A 22,543-nucleotide genomic window follows, 5' to 3' on the forward strand; every position below is an offset into this window, starting at 1 on the left:
GGGACAAAGCTTGAGATAGCTCCTGATTTCTGAAACTTACCCAAATCCTCTGAATCAGTTTTGATCCATCTTGGTGGGTGATTTTTAAATAAAGTGATGACGGGAGAATAAAAATCAGCATATTGGCAGAAGTTACCCCTGTGGCAAACCAAGCACATAGATTTTGTTATAACAGACTAGTTGATGTGACCCACAATAAAAGGCATTTCTTAATCAAATATAATTTGAATACTGTACCTACAACTCCAAAAATATCCTTCATGGAAGGTATGAAAATAACTAACAAGTTAATGATCGCCAGAAGGATCACCGTAACCACAACGTGACGGCACAAGTGAAATTTGGTTTTTCTAGTAAGCTCAAATATAGAAGAACGCACCTGTAAAGGGGAAAAAAAGAGAGCTATTGCAATCAAAATTTGCATAATTTCCCTTACTAATTCCCTCCATGGTTTTGTATAATGCACTTAAGATTTGCTTGACTCCAAATTCATTCTAGAGAACTTAGGCTGCAATCCTAACATCACTTACTTGGGAGTAAGCTCTTTTGAATTCAACATTATTTACTTCTAAGAAAACTTGGTTAGGATTGCACTGTTAGACATGGTAATGTGTTTGTGAGTATGAGAGAAAGAAAGCATACTATCTGCATTTCCACCAGATGCTATTTATTACAGCTGCAGGCTTTTTATGTTAACATCATTTGTTCTAGTGTCAAAATTAATTACTCTTCTGCCAGGATGAAATTCATTCTTCCTCTCATAGAGCTTAGCAAATCAGACTCACAACAGGAAAGGATGAACATTTTCCTGCATCAAGATATGTCACATTTCTGCCTTCCGCTGCCTAACTGAGCCCATACTGTGGAATGGGATAGTGCCCACTTAGGAATTCACAGGCACTATCCTGCATTAATTTATTTGCTTTTTAAATTAAGTTTCTATGCTGCCCTATATCCAAAGATCATAGGGAAGCTTACAATATAAAAAACACAACAATATAAAGAATAGGTAAAAGGACCCCTGACCATTAGGTCCAGTCGTGGCCGACTCTGGGGTTGCGGCGCTCATCTTGCCGGCGTACAGCTTCCAGGTCATGTGGCCAGCATGACTAAGCCACTTCTGGCGAACCAGAGCAGTGCATGGAAACGCCGTTTACCTTCCTGCCAGAGCAGTACCTATTTATCTACTTGCACTTTGAGGTGCTTTTGAACTTCTAGGTTGTCAGGAGCTGGGACCAAGCAACGGGAGCTCACCCCGTCGCGGGGATTCGAACTGCTGACCTTCTGATCGGCAAGCCCTAGGCTCTGTGGTTTAACCCTCAGCGCCACCCGCGTCCCTAATATAAAGAATAATAGCAAACAAAAGCAATACCCCCAGAGTTTAAAAGGCTACAGATTGCTTAATGCAGCCAAAGCCCTGTAAGAAGATGAATGTTTCTGCCTGACACCTAAAGATAGGTAACAAAAGTGACAGGCAAGCCTCCCTGGGGAGAGCATTCCACAAATGGGGAGCCACTGAAGAAAAGGCCTGTTTTTGTGTTGCCACCCTCCTGACATCTCACGGAGGAGGCACACAAAGAAGGGCTTCAGATGATGATTGCAGGGTCCAGGTCAGTTCAAATGGGGAGGGGCAGTTCTGAGCCACTTAAGGGCAATCAGGACAGATTCTGCTAGTTTATCACTTGTCTCACTGCCCAGCAGTTTCCCTGCCTGAGCTGACAAGAGCTGGTCTTGGAGGTGGTGTTGAGGACTCTAGGACTGCTGGTTATGGGGGTCTTCAACATCCATGCCACGATCACTGGCTCTGGGGTGGCTCAGGACTTCATGGCACTGCTACTGTTTACTTGCACTTTTTCCGGGGGTGGGGCAGGAGGTTGATTTTAAACTGTAGGCCACCGTCAGCAGGACCAAATCTAAATGAATCTATGCAGCAATCTGATAGTTGTTCCTAGGAAATGGTAAGACATCTCCAAGAGAACAGGAGCCTCAGACTTACAGTGAAAAATAACACTGGGACTGTGAGGATGACTGCAGCTATAACAGCAACACGGACTGTCAAGATGAGGATGTCATCTTTATTCTGATACTTGTGAAGTAGATCTGACGACACGGTTTCTGCAGGGAAGACAAAGAGAGAACTGTTCCAGCAATTAAGCAATTAATTCATAGAAGCTGTCACTTGGCAAGAGCCACCTCAAACAACAAGTGACTAATCTGCAGGCAACGGGGATGGCGGTGAAGCAGGCTGGATCGAATACAGCGTTTTAACTCATGCTCCACTGAACCGCAAAGATCAAATTCGGCCTGAAACCTGATGTACACTTGCCAGAGAGTAAGTCCCATTCATTTCAGTGGAGCTTAGTTCCCAGTTGTGCTAATGTCCAGTGTGGTGTGAACCACCAATCTGCCTGGGCCTGAAAGCAGCGAGGAAGTGAGAGGAAAAGAGCCCAAATACTTGGAGCATTTGCTTCAGTTAAAAAGGTAAAGGTAGAGGGACCCCTGACCATTAGGTCCAGTCGTGACCGACTCTGGGGTTGCAGCACTTATCTCGCTTTATTGGCCGAGGGAGCCGGCGTACAGCTTGCGGGTCATGTGGCCAGCATGACTAAGCCGCTTCTGGCGAACCAGAGCAGTGCACGGAAACGCCGTTTACCTTCCCGCCGGAGTGGTACCTATTTATCTACTTGCACTTTGACATGCTTTTGAACTGCTAGGTTGGCAGGAGCAGCGACCGAGCAACGGGAGCTCACCCCGTCACGGGGATTTGAACCGCCGATCTTCTGATCGCCAAGTCCTAGGCTCTGTAGTTTAAATCAAACAGGTTGCAAGCGCAAGCAATGCAAAAAAGAGTGACATTTTACAAAAAAAAATCATGAAATTATTTTAACTTGGGATATTAGGATAGGACAATTTAAACAGTCATTTTATTTGTAAATACAACTGTTTTCACTCGCTGTATTCAAATTAATGGAATGTTACGAGATTATTCTGAAGTCCAGGAATCACCAGGGGCTTTTGCACCTGGGGCAAAACTGGAGTGTTGAGAGTGCTGTGGACCTTTGGGGAGAGGGGAGAAAGAACCCATGAAATTATGATGCAATTTCAAGAGGATCTATTATTACTAGATCTGATGTGTGTTGTGTGTGCATGTCTTCTCTCTCTCTCTCTCTCTCTCTCTCTCTCTCTCTCTCTCCATTTTCTCCCCTACTCTCTCTCCTTTGACTCCTGTGACACCCGACTTTCCCTACTACATATTTTCCTCCCCTTATTGTCCCTAGTCACTCCACTTTCCCTCCTACTCACTCAAGAAAGAACCTGAAGCTAAAGTATGAATAGTAGGTTTTCCCTGCTCCTTTCATATAATTGGCTGGGGGAAAGAAGCAAATTGCCAGGTGAAGCAGAGGTGCTACACTTGCTTCCTGGCAGGTGGGCCATAGTTGCTTACCAGAAGGGAGAAGGGTGAGGTTTCAAGGAGATCAGCAATGTGCAAATGCACTGACAGATCCCATCTAGCACTTCTGAAGATGCATCTGCACTGCACTGACCTCTCATTCCTTTTTCTTCTTGTTAAGCAACAGCAAGCATCCCGCTAAGAAGCTAGGATAACTGCTCCATCTCTACCCAGTGGGCCCAGGCAGATGTTTCCCCTTCCTAAGAATGAAGTGACTGGGGGCAGTGCTCTGGTTTGTGTACTTCCCTGCCCCCAAACACTTGGGAATGCAAGTATGATGTCAAGGGCCAAGGAAATGCCACTTTCAAATAAGCAGAAGATATCTCAATTTTGACGTTACCTTCTGTGCACAGTGAGGAAACAAGAAAGCAGCACCTCAACCATTTACAAAATTCAGAAAACAGACAGAAACAAACAAACACACCTTTTAGTTTCTTTTTTTCTAAAGCACAAGAGGTGAGTAGCCAAAAATAGTCACTTACCATAAAATGTCAAATAGCCAAAAATAGCAGTCAAGAAGTACATGACAAACATGGCGAAGAAAGAGATTCTTGAAACCATCTGCATTTTCTTCTGTGAACGACTGGGGGGGGGGGGGAAGATGGGGCAACAGGGGAAGTTAAGGAATAATTGGTTCTATACTTGAATGTATGCCATTTAACAGGAACAAGTCTGAAGACCGTTGAGATCTCAAGGAGGAGCACTGTAGGGGAATGGTTTGGGGTAAACAACTGTCCACACCATACCACTTCATTGTCCACCTTCTTGAGATGGTGATGATTAAAGGGCTGGTTTATAGGTGGCTTTCCCTATATGTAAGGAACCATGACCCTTTTACTTAAAAACAAACACAACAATTAAGGTTTGAAGCCCACACAATTAAGGTAAAAAGAGATAACGATGGCATTGTAGTTTTTAAAGTTTAGCGAAGACCAGGAAAACAAATCTCCAATTAATTTAGGGAACCCTTGATTCCTAGGTGGGGAGTGGTAATTTCCCCCCTCTCTGCTACAGAGATTCCAACAGAGTATCAAGTCCAATCTAGTAAGGAAAGGTCCATGTGGTTTGCTTGCATAAGGTGCTAGGTTCAATAACTAACTCTTCTTGTTTTAGAGATAACTAACAGTTTTGGTTTCTAGGAAATAGCAGTTCAGGGCAGGGCTGCCAGCCACTGTACAGACCACCAGACTAGATGACTTATTAGTCTGCCTCAGTTAAGCAGTTCCTGTGAGGAGTCCACTATCTTCATATAAATGCATCCATTATAGGAACATTGCACAATTATAGAGGTGCCAGCTCTAGCTAGAGATTCTTGGAGCACCAACATTTTGAAATGATCCTGAAATCTATGTAAGGTTTAGGAGTTTTTATATGGTCCACACATTCACAAAACAGAGGAGGCCCCAGCTAATCTCAGAATTCAGCAAACATTTGCCTTCCAAATGCTCTTGTAAGTAGCACCGTGTTAGCAGCGATTCTTCTTTCTTTTTGAAAATGGAAGCTAGTATAAAGCATATAAGATTGAAAGCTCCAGAAAATAACATCGACAATGCTGCTAGCTCCTGTACCAGATATAGCTGCCTTTGAGACAGACACCAGTTATTGGCTGCAGTCTGGCATTGCCTCGTATAAAGTGATTGTTCACACTGTTTGTATCTCTGCTAACAGCTGTGTAGATCTAAGGAGAGCCCCATATTTGTTACATTGCCACCCTCAAACCCCCTGGGTGAGCCAAGTCTTCCTAGATGACGAGCAGGTCCTGCTGCTTTTCTCAAATTAAAGTTCTTTTCTCTTAGCAGTGCAGAGTGCAACTCAGTACTAACACTCTTACAGACAAAGCAGTTTGCTTTAATAACAAAACAATGGTTTCTCTCTTACTCTTTAAGTTCACAGTAGATTGGAAGGACCGAGGGATGGCACACAAATGCAAATGTAATGGTAGGCAAAGCGTACACGGTCTGTTTGAAAAACAAAAACAAAACTATCAGTCAGGAGGGAGAGACGTAGTGCCTCCAAATGTCACTACGAAAATCGTCATCATTTCCAATATACAAGTTTGAATTTTCTGTGCTCTTCAACTGGGATTGTCAACGTTTTGCTCTGGTGGGGTTCCTGGTTTTTTTATAGTTGCATATCATGCATACCAGCATTGCAGTGCAATGACCGAGGAAAGTCCCATGAAATGGAATGGAATCCAAAGGTTCCCTTGCTCTCAGGAAAGGTGACTTTCTGTTTGTGGATGGAAACCTTTGGATACAACCTACTGCATTTTTGCCATGATTTCAAACCTTAGGAGCTCTGCCTAGAAAAACATGGCTTTCACGGGGCTGGGAACACCTGTTAAATAACAAGCATATACAATGATGTTTGAATACAAGGGAAACTATAGTGTTGGTGTTTCTGCTAATATGATTATTACATCTGATTGGCTGCACATATTTTCCTATGCAATCTGCTGTTCAAAATTATTGTCAAAATTTTCCCCAGTTCTTTGAACTCTTCATCCTCGGAAACAAAACCCAGATAAAAATGTAATTTGCTCTGGTTGGAAAACTTGCAGTTGCCTAGGATTTCTTGCACAGTCTAGCTGCTGGCATGTGGAACAAAATGACAAAATGGTGTGGAAAGAAACATACCTTGGAATTAATGGTGACATACTTGGGTTGGCACGTATCCACATAGGCAATGCTAGAGTTTGGAGACAGAGGTGCAGTGGCATTTTTCTCATCCAGACGACAAGGAATTTCAAATTTCTTGTATACAACCTGGGATAAAGGACCGCCATTGAAAAAATATCCAAAACAAATGACTTGATGCTGCAAGTTAATAATTTCATTCTAACCAAAACACCAAGCAAAACTTACCACTATGAGAAAAAATACCATGCAAGTCAGGGAAAATCCACTGGTGTAGCCGAGATACCCTGAGATACAATCAAAGGAAAACTTATCCAGCAACTCATTCACATTTATTAAATTACTAACAGGTTAAATGTTTTAAGTTCTGGTGAATAATATGGAACATATTCCAATAACATGCAGGGAATACCTATGCCACTTTTGTCACAAATACTTTTCAAAGACACTGGCTTTCAGACAAAGCCAGGAGCAGCTGGCAGGGGAGTTGAGCTGACCTTCTGTCACCCATGTTGCCCGTGCTTACCAGGAGGTAGAGGAAGAGGCAGCAATGAAGTCATCATGGTGCAAACACACTGATGAGAGCATCAGATTGGTTCTTGCTGTACGTTTATAATGGAACACGTTCCCCTCCACCTCACCCCTTCTCTACTTCTTAGTAAGCAGCAGCTATATGGGTGGCAGAAGGTTAGCACCACCAGCTGACCAAATTGTTTTTTATTTGGTTGATTTATATAACCAGGAGCAGGGTGACGTGGCAGGTGTGTGTGTGTGTGTGTGTGTGTGTGTGTGTGTGTGTGTGTAAGGGGTGCCACCAAAGGCACTTACATGTTAATTATTATTGCTGTAAACCTAACTCCATTTACCACTGAATTCAGAGTAGACATGGTTAGGATTGCACTGTCAGTTAGCTTTTCATTTGGATTTTTATTTTTGGCAACCATTTGTGTCACTCAAAAGGACACAATGCTTCTCCATGTTGAAGCAGGAGTAACACCAACAGTTCTAATAGCATATCTTTATATTTTTTGAATCCTGGCTCAAACAATTCAATCTTTGCGGGAGGAAAGATGATTCATTAAGGAGCAAACATCAAGTGGAATTACAGAGGGTTCTTGACTGCGAAAGACAATTTTGTTGTCACATTCTTATCCTGTTTTCAAATGCACAGTGAAAAGTCTATAGGGTTTTCCCTGAATGGAGAAATCCAGTTAAATATCATGTAATTTACCATGAAAAACAAATGGGCATTTTTCAGTGCACTAGTTTGGCTTCTGGAGAAGGAAAGGTTGTCTGGAGACATGGCAGCAACAGGCAGCTAAAAGCTGAATTGCTGAGGCCTCGTACAGAGCAAGGAGTGAAGGGCTGGCAAAAAGCGAAACTGTGGAAAGAGGGTTCTGAAGCCAGGCTTGGTGAGTGTCAAAGTCAATTAAAAATATCTTAGACTAATGAATGTCCCGAGGTGTTTACTAGTCGGTGCTTTATGTAGAATTGGTCATCTTTTCTTAAAGGTGATGTTTAACAGAACCTTCCCTTATTTTAGGAACAAAATATATGTTAACAGTATTTTTAAAAGAGCGAGAGAGAAAGAGGGAGAGAGACTAGCCAACTTTATTTACATTGCCTCAGGGGGAAAGAAATCTTTTTTTGGCCATAATCAGTGTTCAGAAATAGAAAATACCAAGCAACGACATTATTTTGTCTCAGGTTCAGACAGCCAGATGTATTCAGACAGTACCAAATTGTACCTTAGGCTTCTTATATTATAAGGTTCCCTGTGCATAGTTTATTCTGGAGCTAAGGAATATGCTTGAAACAGAATGTGGCCTTCCATGATTGGAATACACCCTGAATATTAAGTCTAAGAACCATACTTCAAACTAAAGAAGGTATCTATCCTTACCTAAATTTTTAAGAAGACACAAGGGAAGGATTATACAGAACGTCACTGTTACGACAAGAAGCCTCCCATCCACGTACCAGGCCCTGTAAAACATTTTCAAAAGTGACAGGATAGCATCACTTTTTTTACCCTGAATTCTCATATTTTTATACAGTTGGGGTTTTCCCCACCCCCTATTAAGTGACTAGTTGCTCAAAAAGATACTGTTTCCCAGGACAGGTATAAGTAAACAGCTATTAATATGAAGTTGCCTTTCTTGAATCTCAGCCACAGGAGTCTGCAAACATCACTTTTTGGTGGGAGTTATTAAGAAAAGGATTGCCCAAGTGCTAAGAGCTATGCCAGGGGTGGAGGGGCAAAGCCATGCCAATTGGCATTAGACCTGCCTCAGGCTGTCAACACAGGAAAGGTTTGCTCAACCAGGCAGACAGTTATTTTGCAATATGTGCTGTGGCCATAAGACAACATGCACTGAATGAAAAGCCCTTGCTTCTAGGCGTATGATGTCTATTGTGATATGCACAAAAAAAAATTTCCCCTGTCCACATATGTGGTCTCTTTGCTCCTTCCTTTGTGTGAGTTAGCAAACAAATCAGAAAGTCTCCTATTAACTACGGTTTTCTGTTTTGTCTGAACTGGGAAACTCAACAGCTGCAGAACAAGACAGAATATTAAAGCAATGGTTTATTCTAAAGCTGTTAACCATAGTTTCCTGGTTTGAGTGAAATGGGAAACTGTAGCAAATGGAAGACTTCCTGGTAGGTTTGCCAGTTCGCATGAAGGAAGGAATAAAGGGGCTGCAAGTGCAGGCAAAAGGCTTGTTGATATCTCAGCCTATGAAGCAGAGGGGTGATTGTACAAACTCTCCCATTAACTCATTTTTCTGTACCAGGGTAGCCAATGGGGTGCTCTCCAAATGTTGTTGAATGCAACTCACATCTTCCCTGACAAATGGCTATGCTGTCAGGGACTGATGGGAGTTGTGGTCCAACAGTATCTGGAGAGCACAATGTTGGCTACCCAAGCTCTATACTTTGCAAACGGAGCACTATGGAAAATTCTGACTGCTGCTTTTGAGCAGAGCAGGCCATCAGTCAGGTACTGGGAATTGGTGCTGATGCTCAGCTAACTTTTATTCAGGGTAGACTCATTGAAATTAATGGCCATGGCTAACTTAAGTCTAATAATAGGTTTGCTCTTAAGTAAAAGTTAGTTGAATACAACTGCTCAGTTTGTCTCTTTAGCACAGTGCTGGAGGCGGATGGGAACTGTAGTCCTAACCTCTGGAGGGTACCAGGCTGGTGAAGTCTGATCTAGCATGAAAAATATATATCTGTGAGTGGTTTGCCACTTCCCTAATGGAATTTTCTGTTTAGTTTAGTATCGGGATATATTATATCTCAATGGTGCATTTCCCCCCCAAGAACTTGAATAATAACGCTTTGTTTATTATTATAGAGTTTTCAAAGAAAGAAAACAAAAAAACAACTGAAGCAGCACAGAATAGATAACTTCAGGCTTATATTTTGCTTCTTTGTATTTCTCTGCCTTTAATAATCCCATAAGAAGTTGTGACGTAACACCTAGCATTCAAAACCAGCATGATAGCAGCCTATAACATTTCTAGCACGGAATACTTTTGATAAACCCCTGCCTTAGACCGACTAACCAATTAGTCCAGTCAGCAAAGCCACAAATTAAACTTACGAAAATGTTTCTTCTTCTCCCATAAGGAACTTTATGGCAGCAGGTAGTTCATTTTTAACTATGAAGAGATAGCTCAGCATTGCTGGGGAAAACAAGGTCTTGTTAGAAAGGGAACATAATCAGTCATGATGCCAAGACACTGCCGTGTGCTTGGTTTTTCTCTGTGCTATCCTCAGGGCCAATTCAAAGGAGTCTTTTTGTATATTCAGCTATGATATCCCCAAGTACAAAATACACACTGTGGGTGGGTTCAGAGATTAATATTGCTGGTCCCATAAACGGTGGTATGTTGACATGTGAACGAGTGATGAGATTGAGGGCTCCCTTTTCCTCTTCTTGCACACCCAGTTGCAGAGAAGAGTGCCTAGTCTGTTAAATTGCAATATCCCCATGTTATCTGGATGAGGAAACTATGGTTTTAACTGCTTCCAGCAAGCCAGGATTGCAAACCAGTATCAAGCTGTGGTTTGCAGTTCTGGCTTGCAGGTAGCACCCAAACTTCCCAGTGCAGATATTACTGAAAATAAAGGGAATGCAGGAATGCTCAGGCTGCTTGCCCATTTCCAATGGACCAGAAATATTATGTCTGAACTTGCCCTCTGTTTGCGTATCTCACATGGATGTCTAAATGACACATGCCTGTATTGTCAGTAGCTTATGTCTTTAATATATGCATCAGAAGTGGCCCAATCCTTTCCCACTCATCATTTGTGTGCATTTTAAAGAGACAAGTCACTCAAAATACATTTGAAACTGAGACACACAGCATAAGTTTTTTTGTACTCAAGTCAGGAACCATAACCAAGTACAAAAGGTCTCATTTGAAGTGGCCTCCAGGCTTCAGTCTATGCAGTGAATATAACCCAGGGATAGTCCTATAGAAATAGAATAACTGGGCCGGCAAACTCACATGATGTCATTAACATGACCCATACTAGGAAAGGGTTTCCAAAAAATGGGTGGGGGTAAAGGAATTGCTAGACTTCCATCTATCCTTGGAAGCATACTGGTCTCTTTATTAGAACTGGCAGAAGGAGGAGCAAAGGCATATGGTCAGAAGGTGAATCCAAATAGCCAAGACAGCAGAAACACTAGATATACTTCCTAACACATATTTATTACAATGCAATGAGAATTTAAGTTTGAGCAGAGTACAGTGGTACTAGGGAGACTGAAAATGCCAAAAGGTCACCTTTAAGCACACAGCATTTACCTCCAGTGTTCTGAAGAGACGTGGATCCAAAAACAATAAACTTCCCCGGGGTGCCAAAGATTTGCTCGCCAAGTTTTTCATAAACCATGCAGCCTGGTTAAACCAAGTTGGAAAAGAGTCAGGATATGATACAACAATGGCAAGTCATTTATAGTTCTCGCACTCTCATCTGCACACACACACCCCATTCATAATTCTGTGTTCATCTCTGTAGTCCACCCAGCTTATCATGCATTTGCAAAATGTCAGAAGTTGTCACTTATACTTAGGTGGAGTTCAAAGCAAAATGAAATCTCCTTGCTCCCACCCCCTTGACATTTGTAATGCTTCTGTTCAAACACTTCAGTAAGCTCCTTTAACCTGAATATGTTTGGGCAAATTTACATATCTGAAACAGCAGGAAATTGAATATCGAGAGTTCTAGGAACAAGTGGAACACCAAGCATTGTAAAGCCCAATCATAGCATTTGCATCATCATAATTTTTTTTTTTGCCAGGTCATGTAAATAGGCAGACTGAGCTCTATGACCTCTCAGAGTATAACCACCAAACTTTTCTTTTTATTTCACTTCAAATTCTTTCTTTAAAAATTCATTTTTGGATATAATCTTACAATCTGAGAAGAAAATATTGAAAAGGGTGAAAAGTTAAAAAGAGAAAAGAAGAACATGATACAACACAACTCTTGGGGCACAATAAACCACCGAAAATTTGAAGAGCTCTGCTGGATCTGATCAGTGGTTCACCTGGTCTAGAATCCTGTTTCATACAGTGACCAACCAGATGCCCCAGGAAGTTCACAAGCAGGGCATTAAGGAAACAACCCTTTCGTGCTGTTGATCTCTAACAGGTGCTATTCAGTAACACACTGTACAGAAAATTAGAGAATCTTCCTTTTTCCAACAATGTTCACTTCCTTTGGTATACTGAAGGATCTGCAGTCAGACCAAGGATATATTTGTTTAGGGTTGGCCAATACATAAGAACACTTTAAGTTGACATGGCACCACCAGTAGGAATGTTCCTTTATCTAGCTTAGGAAATCGAGACACTACATGCACTTCCTTTATGCACTGTTGTCATTTACACTGTGTCTTGATACCCTCCATCTTCTGGTACTTTTTAAAAGCACAGGATGGGGAGTTTGAGGCAGAAAATGCAATCTATCAAGAACTGGTTCTGCTCTGTTTCCTACAGTCTCACCTGAGTCTGTTTCTGCCTTCATGAATAGAAGGCTCGATTATCGCTTCCTTTGATACACTTCTGCAAGGCTTCAATTTCTCTGGTGAAGTAAAGTGCATTTAATGTTTTCTATTGTACTCAGGACCACTACTAAAGTCCCCCCCCCCGCACTATTATAGCACTGATGGGGGGGGGGACAAAAACATTTATTTTATTCTCCATATATTTCACCCCATCACCTTCATTGCTACTGAATTGTACAACGTTCTTATGAATTACCTGTTTCCTTTGCACACAACAACAGGAGGTTTATTGAATAAATAGACAGCAACGTCACTGAAATCAAAAGCAACCTATAAAAAAAGGAAATAAGAAAGAAAAATATATCATCGTTATATAATAAGCCAGGTCCTGTACTGCACTGAATTTGGAACAGTGGTAGAAATATTGTTTCAGTCACTGGAAACAAAATGACTCGGTAGTGTCCAGGTGACAAGCAAATGGAATGAATGTTAAAATATTTCCTGTAAAAACTGATAGTTTAGAACAGGCATCCCCAAACTCGGCCCTCCAGATGTTTTGGGGCTACAAATCCCATCATCCCTAGCTAACAGTGGTCAGGGATGATGGGAATTGTAGTCCCAAAAGATCTGGAGGGCCAGGTTTGGGGGTGCCTGGTTTAGAAGAACTCAATAATAATAATAATAAATTTTATTTATATCCTGCCCTCCCCAGCCAAAGCCGGGCTCAGGGCGGCTAACAACAATAAAATAGTACAAGATTCTAAAAACATTTCATTATAAAAATTAATTAAAATCAAATTGTTGGCAACCATTAAGCTAAAATTCTGTGGAGATTGCCAAAGGAGGGAGTCAGGCTGCGCCCTGACCAAAAGCCTGGTGGAACAGCTCTGTCTTACAGACCCTGCGGAAAGATGTCAGGGCCCTGCGGGACTTGACATCTTTCCGCAGGGCCTGTAAGACAGAGCTGTTCCACCAGGCCAGAGCTCTAAATCACAGGCCATTCATCTTCCTGTGGAGTGATCAAAGGCCTGGGTCTATTTTTTTAAAAAAAATACATTGGTCAAAGGGAGGGAAATTATTTTATGCTTTCCAAATGTTATCCCCATTCCTGCAAGAGCCTATGCAGAAGTTCATAAAGCAGAGAATTCATGGGATGTAAAGTTGCCCTGTTAAATTATTGTTTACATCAGCAAACTATCTGAGAAAGGAATGTTGTTGACTTGAATTATAAGTATAAAACCAATTAAATTGCTTATTTAGAGTATTGCTGAGTGGCTAAACTAATTGGCTGACAAAGATTTTATAGTGTATCTCCATCAGTTTTAGGTTATTTGTCTCCAGCAAATTTGGCTGCATGATCCAAGCAGAATATATTTAGAGTTACAAACCCTGTGTAGTGTGTCGTCACCCCCCTCCACCCCCCTAAAAAGGAGGTGGGAGGAGATGTAGTGGTGGTCATAGCAGTAGGATAAAGGCTGTCTTTGTGCTTACAGAAATTTCAGCAACATCCAAAATATTGAAGGTTCATCGCAAAATTTTGTGCCTGAAGTGTGGGGTGAATTGGGAAGTTCTGTCTGTCCATTTGTCCATCCTTGTTTAACCCAGAGCCCCATATGGATTTATTGGGGAATTTTAATACCAAAATAATTATGATATTTTCTGACCCCTGTTTAGCCCTCAGAACAGGATAGCCTTGTGTTAACTGGAAAGTCAATAGCTAAGCTACACAGCCACCAGAACTTTTAAATTTAATTTTCAATTAAGGGCTACTGTTTTGGCAAAACTCTCTATCCATATAATGAATGGTGGTGTGTTACCTAAACTAGGCCCCCTAGAAAAGCTGTGGAATGCTCTCTGCAGGGAGACCCACTTGGCACCTTCCCTTTAAGGCACAAGGAAAAACATTTTTATTCTCTTGGCCACTGGCATTTAATTCTCTGCCTATTTTGGGTGAGGTGGTGTTTTTATGCATATTATTGTGCCTTAATATGTTTTGGTTCTGGTTTTTATATTTGTTTTTCATGTTTGCTTCTGCAAGTCATTCTGAGTTCATTTTTGTGTGTGAAAAGGGGCCTTATAAATATAATAAACTAATAACAGCAGTGATATGGCAAGAGAAGCTGTTTATTGTCTTTGTACATTTTTATATACATAGGGAAAATCACCACCCATATTTTGTATGGAACTGAAGTGTGGAGTATATAATGGAAACTATAGTTTCTAAGAGCTCTTTTGTGTCCTGCAAGTATTATGGTAAGAGCCAAAGTTGGGCCTCCTTTTATTAAGGCCTGGGTACAGACGGCATTGCTCATGTGTTGGCTAATGCTAGAGCAGATGCCCAAAACCAGACTCTCCAAATAGTCTCACTCAATAAATTAGTACCATAAATTGGACCAAGCAGTGTAAAGCTCTTCAAATGAATATGGTATGAAAACGGTGTGGTGGTTAGTTACAAATGCAGCTATATTTAGTACCTTGATGCAAGCCACCAAGATAAATTAGTCTGAATAGACAAGAGTCCTATTAAGAAAATGTTTAAATATATGACACAGCTGGGAGTTATATGCTCTTGTAGTGATTTCCATTCAGACTATTGTCCTTTGTATTCAAGCAAGGAAATGAATAATGTCCCTGGCACATCTGTCAGATGTTGTTAGACCACTTTGTATGGCCACTTTGGATAAGCATCATTCCTGCGGAATTTCTCTAAGAAAGAAAACATCCTCTCCCATTAGCAAAATCGATTCTAGTAGCAGATAATGGTTGTGTTCAGATATAATGCTAAACCAAGGTTTAGTATATCAGAAACAAGCCTAGGCAAGCCTCAGGCTTTCATACTCCTCCTTCCCCTTCCCTCCACTGGAGCAGCTGGGAGGATGAAACTGGAAATGTTCACTTCCATTCCCAGGCTAGCCTCTACTTTATCTCCACATGTCTACCCAGTTTTACACTTGAGCTTGTGATTTGTATCTTTAATTGTATTTCATTGTATTGATTTGCATATTTATTGGTTTTGAAGAGGCCTATGAATAAATGCTCCTGCCAACCTAGCAGTTCGAAAGCACGTCATGTGCAAGTAGATAAATAGGGACCGCTCCGGCGGGAAGGTAAACGGGGTTTCCGTGTGCTGCTCTGGTTCGCCAGAAGCGGCTTAGTCATGCTGGCCACATGACCTGGAAGCTGTCTGCGGACAAACGCCAGCTCCCTCGGCCTATAGAGCGAGATGAGCGCTCAACCCCAGAGTCGGTCACGAGTGGACCTAATGGTCAGGGGTCCCTTTACCTTTTATGAATAAATGAATGTAGGTATTCCTCCCCCCATCCAAACTAAGAACTGTGGTTAGTGTTAACCACAGCTTAGAGCAGGCTTCCTCAACCTCAGCCCTCCAGATGTTTTGAGAGTACAATTTCCATCATCCCTGACCACTGGTCCTGCTAGCTAGGGATCATGGGAGTTGTAGGCCAAAAACATCTGGAGGGCCGAGGTTGAGGAAGCCTGGTTTAGAGAAACAGGATTATAATCCATGGTTTCCCTAAACCTTACTTAACTAATGCTTGTCTGGGTTCAGACACAACAAATAGCCACTGTTCATTGAAGCAAAAGTTTCTGATCTCCTCCCTGTGGCTGTGCTATATGAACAAATGTCTTGGTGGGGAGCATGTGGACCCTGAAGCTCATGTGTGTAACGGTGAACCATAGCTTAGCATAATATGTTAGTAGTGGATCTCTAAACTGCAAGAAGTTGTACTTTGCGGGGGCGGGGCGAACCCAAGCCATGATACGGTCTTTCCTGAGTTTTCTGCACATTACCTAATGGCTGAGCAGTTCTTTAAATAAGCTAACAAGAACTGCTACTAATCATGTTTCTGTTCAAGCCATCAGTAGCTGTGGCCAGTGTTTGAATTGGATAGGAAGAAGTCTCTGGTGACTCGTGCTTAGTCACAGATGTTTATTCAAGAGCCCCGAGTCGTAGTTTCTGCAAAAACAGTAATGTGGTTTCTAGTCCTGAGCTCCCCATGGCAAGCCCAGGATGGTCTTTGCAAGTAAAAAGGGGAGCAGGGAACAATATTCTAATCTGCTGTCCTTCCTTGCCCTCAAAATCTGCTGCAGGTTGCTATGCATAAACTTGGTATTTTCCACAGCTTCCAATAAAACAGCACGAACAGATTGTTTGCTGTATGGGTTGTGGTTGAGACAAGCTGACTACTGCCAGTACCAACCCGGGGAATGGTATGAAAACATGAACAGCGCCGGCTTTCTGCAAATTCAAAACATGCACCGCGGAGCTGAGAAAACTCTGCAGCACCCAAAGAGCTCTCATGTTTCATATGTTGAACCAGGGCTAACAAAAGCATACTTGTCAAAAACCACTGTTAAAAAAAATAAATCCGCAGAACGAATTTTGTGGCAAATACATCTGTAAATATATACGGAGCATTCTCTTTAGTTGATTGTTGTCTATTTATTCCACAAATGGAAAAGAAAAAAGTGTGCAAGTGATAATGCCGTTTAACTGGTTCACAACACATAAGGCTTCCCTCAAACAGTTTCAGCGTTTTTAGCATCAATATACTGAAGTTAGAAAAATGTTCTTCACCCGATTCTGACGGATATTAAATGTGTACAAAGCAAATGGCTCTTACTTCCTGCTAGCAATGCAAAGATGCTGCTTCTTACCCTGTTAAGTGTTAGATGGCATTGTACCTATTAGTGAGAACATATAAGAACCGGCTGTAGGTGTGAGGGAGGGTGGAGATTTAAGGCTGCATTCATAACATTCTGAGGTAACTTGAGGAGAACAGGAAAACGACTGTGTCAAGTTCAAAGCCATTTAGTGTTGTCTTAACCTTTTAAAAACCCTTCTCGTGCTCTTTTGTGCTGGAGTAAACATTAGGGTTTCCACACTGCTTTTTGGGGGAGGGCACAGGGGCACGCATACCCCTAAATATTTTGTGAATCTAAGTGGCCTTATTGAGGGACAGTATTTGAATATGAGTAGGAAAATGAGAGTACCCCTAAACATTTTTTTAGAAAAAAAACCCACTGGGTTTCCAGCATTTCCACTGACCACTGTTGCTGTAAATTTCACGTCTGCTTGATGCATAGAGATATCTCTCCATTCTGTGTAACAGGGCAATTCAAACTGCCAATCAGCTATGCTGGAAGGGATCTGGACATAGATGTCAACTTTCCCCTTTTCTTGCGAGGAATCCTATTTGGAATAAGGGAATTTCCTCTGGGTCTGTTTGCTGCTTAAAGGTCCAAGAGAAGGCCAGAGTTTTCTTTTTTTGGCCAGTCAGCAACTTTGGGTCATTTTTTAATTGTTAAACTGGGTAAATACTAAAGTTATTCTCACTTCCCTCCCACCATTTCTCAGAATACTGGGCTACAAATGAAATGTGGTTTTTGCCTAATCGCAAGTGAAGGCCTTTAGCTCAGCATCTACCTGAGCCCTGTTCTTGAGGTTGACATGGCCTTTCATCCGAGAGCAGGCTGGCTACTAGCTCCTCACCCTCAAAAGCAGTGTTGCTCATTTGTGTGAGTCACCTGCAGCTGTCTGTTCCACAGGGTGATTTCCTGTGGTCGAATTGCTCTTAGCTTGCTGAATATTTGTTACATGAAAAATGTAGCATGACTTGCCAGACCTGTCCTTACGTCTGCTTTTGTATAGCTTGGGGGCTGAAAAAATGGGGGGGGGGGGGAGAGCACGCACAAGGCAAAGAAGGACCCTTCCCTCCTTTTTTGCTCTCCTTTTTCCACACAATCTCTCCCTTTCCTCTCATCCAAATAGCCTCAGGCAGAAAGGATGAGAAAAGAAGAGGAAGAGAATGGAAGGAGTCCTCTCTCTGCCCCTTAACTCACCCCTCTCTCCTGCAAGCCAAGCTGTTTTCAGGAAGTGTGGCAACAGGGAAAAAGGAACAGAGAGGTAGGTAAATGGGAGGGCAGTAGGATTTCCCATAGCACTGCTTTCACCCACTGGGAAGGATGAGGCAGTGGTGAACTTGGGGGTGCATAGGGGCACTGGTGGAGCCAGTGTAGCACTGCCACCAGGGTGCCCACACAGCCTCAACCCTCCCCAAACCCAGCAACTGGCAGTGATGCTTCTGCTGGGAAGCTTTTACTAGAGTTTCACCCCAGCCAGGAGAGATGCTCCTGAATGCATGGGGGGGGGGGGCTTGGCTTTACCCCACCCTACGCCCCCACGACCAACCACCGAAAAGAGCTTCAGGTACCACGAGGGATAGTCAGCACAAACATTGCATTTCTTCAGAGCAGAAAACACATCTGAAGACTCTCCTTGGCTGCCTTCAAGAACTGGGGGGGGGGGGTTGTTGACAGGAAAGAGTTCCTTTTTCTATTGAACAGGTTCAGGGCTGGATATTTTGCTATCTCTGGACAACCTCATTGACTGCCCCCCCAAACCAATTCACTCCCTATGTGATCTGGAAATGTGTGAATCACCTTGAATATTCTGGGTAGATTATTGAGCTCAGTTTCTAAAAAAGCTTCATTCCAACAGCTGTAGCTCTAGTAACCCAGCTTTTGATACACTGTAATGTAGCCATAGCTTCCCTTGGAAACAAAGATTTGGTGGTGTTGGGTTTTTTGGTTACAGTGTTAAAAAAAACCCCTAACATACATTTATCCTTGACCCAGTACTCTGGGTACTGAGTAGCACATATTGAATTTCTTGAATTTCTCCAGTGTAGTACTGGAATTTATTTTTTAAAAACAATGTAGTGGCAAAGGGTGCATTTCAGGTAGAAGCTCTCCTGCCCATGAAATAAACTATTCATTTTAATCTGGTTCACATTCATTTCAACAAGGCTTGCACAAGGCACCTTCTCTCTTTAATCTGCCCACACAATACAATATGTATATTTACTCAGAAGTAAGCCCCATTGTATTCAAGAGGATTTATTCCCAAGAAAATGTACACAGGATTTCAACCACAGTCTGGTTTCTTCTCTATGTTCATATTAATAGGATGTTCTAAACCACTTTTTAAAAATCAAACTTTATTAAAATATATATATAACATGTCTCTGGAGCGGAAACTATTTTTATGTTTTTCGAGGGTGGGCACTGCTCCATCTTTAATCTATAAAATCTGTCTTGTTTACAAGAGACATCTTTTTCAGGGAAGCTGTAAAACTGCTTCACAAAGGTGTTTTTTTTTTTAAGACTGTGAAGTTACTGCAATGTTCCTTTACACTCTTTGGCACTTCTCGAAGATTGAAAGAACCCGTGTTTCTAACACCTAAAGTCTTACTTAAAGCTTAAGTAATTCACTCCTATATGCAATTAAAACTTTTCAGGTTTGCTCCTTCAGATGCTGCTAAGATACTGAAACTTATACAGAGGAAATATATTTTGCTCCAGATAAGAATTCTCAAATGATGAGTTAGGACCTACCAATGACCAAAGGCAAACATTATGGATGGATTGCAAAAATGCATCTAATAAGCATTCATTATTGGGAAATGTTAAAACGGCTATTCTGCCCTCTCTGGCAGAATTGAATGAAATTTGCACGGTAGTCCATTATGAGGAGCTGCAACCTGCCAAATACTGGGACAGCAGCAGCAGCGGTTTTTCCACAAGGACAGCTTTGGGGGTGTAAAAAAAAGAAAAAGGATTAACTTAATCTCCTCTAGTGTTTTGTGGGCAACTGGTTGGAAAATTGCAGCCAGAAGAGAGAAAGGAGTGCCAAATTGGGACAGATTGGTCCAGTGGTTTTTGTGCTAAGCACCTTGAAAGTTGATTTGAGGGTAGAGGTAAGGAGCACTGGTATGGAAGAGTCTGGGGAAAACAATTCCCTCTGGTTACAAGCTTGACCTATCAGCCTCCTCCCTCTCCCCACCCTTGCACTGCTCCACCCATCCCTCCCCAAGTATTTTCCTTATATAGTAAGCCAGGCATAGGCAAACATTGGCCCTCCAGATGTTTTGAGACTTCAATCCCCATCATCCCTGGCCACTTGTCCTGTTAGCTAGGGATGATGGGAGTTGTAGTCCCAAAACATCTGGCCAGCTGAGTTTGGCTATGCCTGTAGTAAGCTCATAATCATGAGTTTCACTTCTTTAAATCCTTTTTGGGGGGCTTGCAAATCACCAATGTTTGTTGGATTTTTTGAGGGGTTGGAAACTGTGCTTCAGCTCTAGACAACTTTTATCCCAGTTCACCTCGGACAAGCTCAGAATTTCTCAGAGGCATCCCATTCAGCTTGGGATTTGTTTGAATCTGCTGCACATCCCTAGGTATAGGTCAAAGTCTAGTATAGAAAGTCTAGTATGAGAGCCAGCGTGGTGTAGTGGTTTAGAGCGGTAGACTTGTAATCTGGTGAACCGGGTTTGTGTCTTCGCTCCTCCACATGCAGCTGCTGGGTGACCTTGGGCTAGTCACACTTCTCTGAAGTCTCTCAGCCCCACTCACCTCACAGAGTGTTTGTTGTGGGGGAGGAAGGGAAAGGAGAATGTTAGCCGCTTTGAGACTCCTTCGGGTAGTGATAAAGTGGGATATCAAATCCAAAATCCAAACTCTTCTAGTATAGATTAATAGATACTGAACAAAGATAAAATCCTATTATTTATAATGTTTAAGAAATGTTTGGTTCAGACACTTTCTAAAGGCACTAAATTCAGGAACCTGATGTTTCTCATGGAGAAACTTAAATGTAGAACCCTCCACAAATAACAATTGCAGGTTGAGTCTAACCCACTGGATCCAATGGGACTTGCTTTCAAGAAAGTATGTTAGGAATTGAAGCCTCTGTTGTTCATAGCATTAAAACATTTTTGCACCAACCTACTACATGTTTTAATTCAAAATATTATTATGGGGTATAATTTCACTGGCTCAGAAGGAGAACTATTTCTCTGAAATGTGCTAGTTTTCAATGCTGTGATTTTAATATATGATCACCTAAACACAATTTCATAAAGATAGGTACAGTGGTGCCTCGCAAGACGAAATTAATTCGTTCCGCAAGTTTTTTCTTCTTGCGAGTTTTTCGTCTTGCGAAGGACGGTTTCCCATAGGAATGCATTGAAAATCAATTAATGCGTTCCTATGGAGACCGCCTTCAGACCAGGTCCGGGGACAGTCTGTCCCCGGACCTCTTCTGAAGGCTGGCGGGGGGAGAAGGACTTTTCTCCCCACCGCCAGCCTTCAGAACAGCCTTCTGAAGGCTGGCGGTGGGAAGAAAAGCCCTTCTCCCGCCGCCAGCCTTCAGAAGAGTTCCCCCAGGGCTGCCTAGGCTGCGGATAGCAGCCTGCTGCCCCACACGAGGGGCGCTCTTAAGCAGAGCGCCCCTCGCGCAGGGCAGACATTCGCAGCTTGGGGAGCCCTGCAGGACTTCCCCGCAGGGCTCCCCAAGCTGCGAATGTCTGCCCCGTGCGAGGGGCGCTCTGCTTCAGAGCGCCCCTCGCGCGGGGCAGCAGGCTGCTATCCGCAGCCTAGGCAGCCCTGGGGGAACTCTTCTGAAGGCTGGCGGCGGGAGAAGGGCTTTTCTTCCCACCGCCAGCCTTCAGAACAGCCTTCTGAATGTTGGCGGTGGGGAGGAAAACCTTCCTCCCACCGCAAGTCTTCAAGACAGGTCCGGGAACAGAGAAGCGCTGCGCACCTTCCCCTCTGTTCCCGGACCTGTCCTGAAGGCTTGCGGTGGGAGGAGGGCTTTCCTCCCCACCACCAACATTCAGAATGCTGTTCTGAATGTTGGCGGTGGGGAGGAAAAACCCTCCTCCCACCGCAAGCCCCGGGAACAGAGGAGAAGCGCTGCGCGCCTTCTCCTCTGTTCCTGGACCTCCCACCGCAAGCCTTCAGGACAGGTCCGGGAACAGAGGAGAAGGCGCGCTGCGCTTCCCCGCTGTCCCCGGAGATTTCCCTGTGGGCTTTCGTCTTGCGAAGCAAGCCCATAGGTAAATTCGTCTTGCGAAGCCGCTAAAAAATCGGAAAACCCTTTCGTCTTGCGGGTTTTTCGTTTAGCGAGGCATTCGTCTTGCGGGGCACCACTGTAACTGGGGTGGCTTACTCAAGATAAGGTGAAGGTAAAGGGACCCCTGACTATTAGGTCCAGTTGTGACCGACTCTGGGGTTGCGGCGCTCATCTCATTTTATTGGCCGAGGGAGCCGGCGTACAGCTTCCGGGTCATGTGGCCAGCATGACTAAGCAGCTTCTGGCGAACCAGAGCAGCACACGGAACTGCTAGGCTTATGAACTGCTAGGTTGGCAGGAGCAGGGAACGAGCAACGGGAGCTCACCCCGTTGCGGGGATTCGAACCGCAGACCCTCTGATCGGCATTCCTAGGCTCTGTGGTTTAACCCACAGTGCTACCCACGTCCCTTACTCAAGAGTAGATCCATTGAAATTAATGAACATGTCAGGGCTATTAATTTTGATAGGTCTGCTCTGAGTAAAACTTAGT

General features: G+C 43.0%; 1 protein-coding gene across 2 annotated transcripts in view; it reads right to left on the minus strand.

The window, feature by feature from the left end:
- SLC38A1 (solute carrier family 38 member 1) overlaps positions 1–22,543 on the minus strand; it is a 70,618-nt gene that overhangs the window by 30,554 nt on the left and 17,521 nt on the right. For both annotated transcript variants that reach the window (XR_014539287.1, XM_083574579.1), the window contains exons 5-15: positions 12,372–12,445; positions 10,911–11,003; positions 9,698–9,779; positions 7,991–8,073; positions 6,316–6,374; positions 6,088–6,216; positions 5,330–5,409; positions 3,934–4,034; positions 1,997–2,115; positions 238–379; positions 41–138 (exon numbers count right to left, since the gene is read on the minus strand). Coding sequence is in view for 1 of the 2 variants with exons in the window: in XM_083574579.1 (XP_083430705.1) it covers positions 41–138; positions 238–379; positions 1,997–2,115; positions 3,934–4,034; positions 5,330–5,409; positions 6,088–6,216; positions 6,316–6,374; positions 7,991–8,073; positions 9,698–9,779; positions 10,911–11,003; positions 12,372–12,445 (1,060 nt within the window). In the remaining variant the exon portion in view is untranslated. The remainder of the gene's footprint in view (positions 1–40; positions 139–237; positions 380–1,996; positions 2,116–3,933; positions 4,035–5,329; positions 5,410–6,087; positions 6,217–6,315; positions 6,375–7,990; positions 8,074–9,697; positions 9,780–10,910; positions 11,004–12,371; positions 12,446–22,543) is intronic.

Source organism: Podarcis filfolensis (genome assembly GCF_964270895.1).
Source record: "Podarcis filfolensis genome assembly, chromosome: 10".
Taxonomy (NCBI): domain Eukaryota; kingdom Metazoa; phylum Chordata; class Lepidosauria; order Squamata; family Lacertidae; genus Podarcis; species Podarcis filfolensis.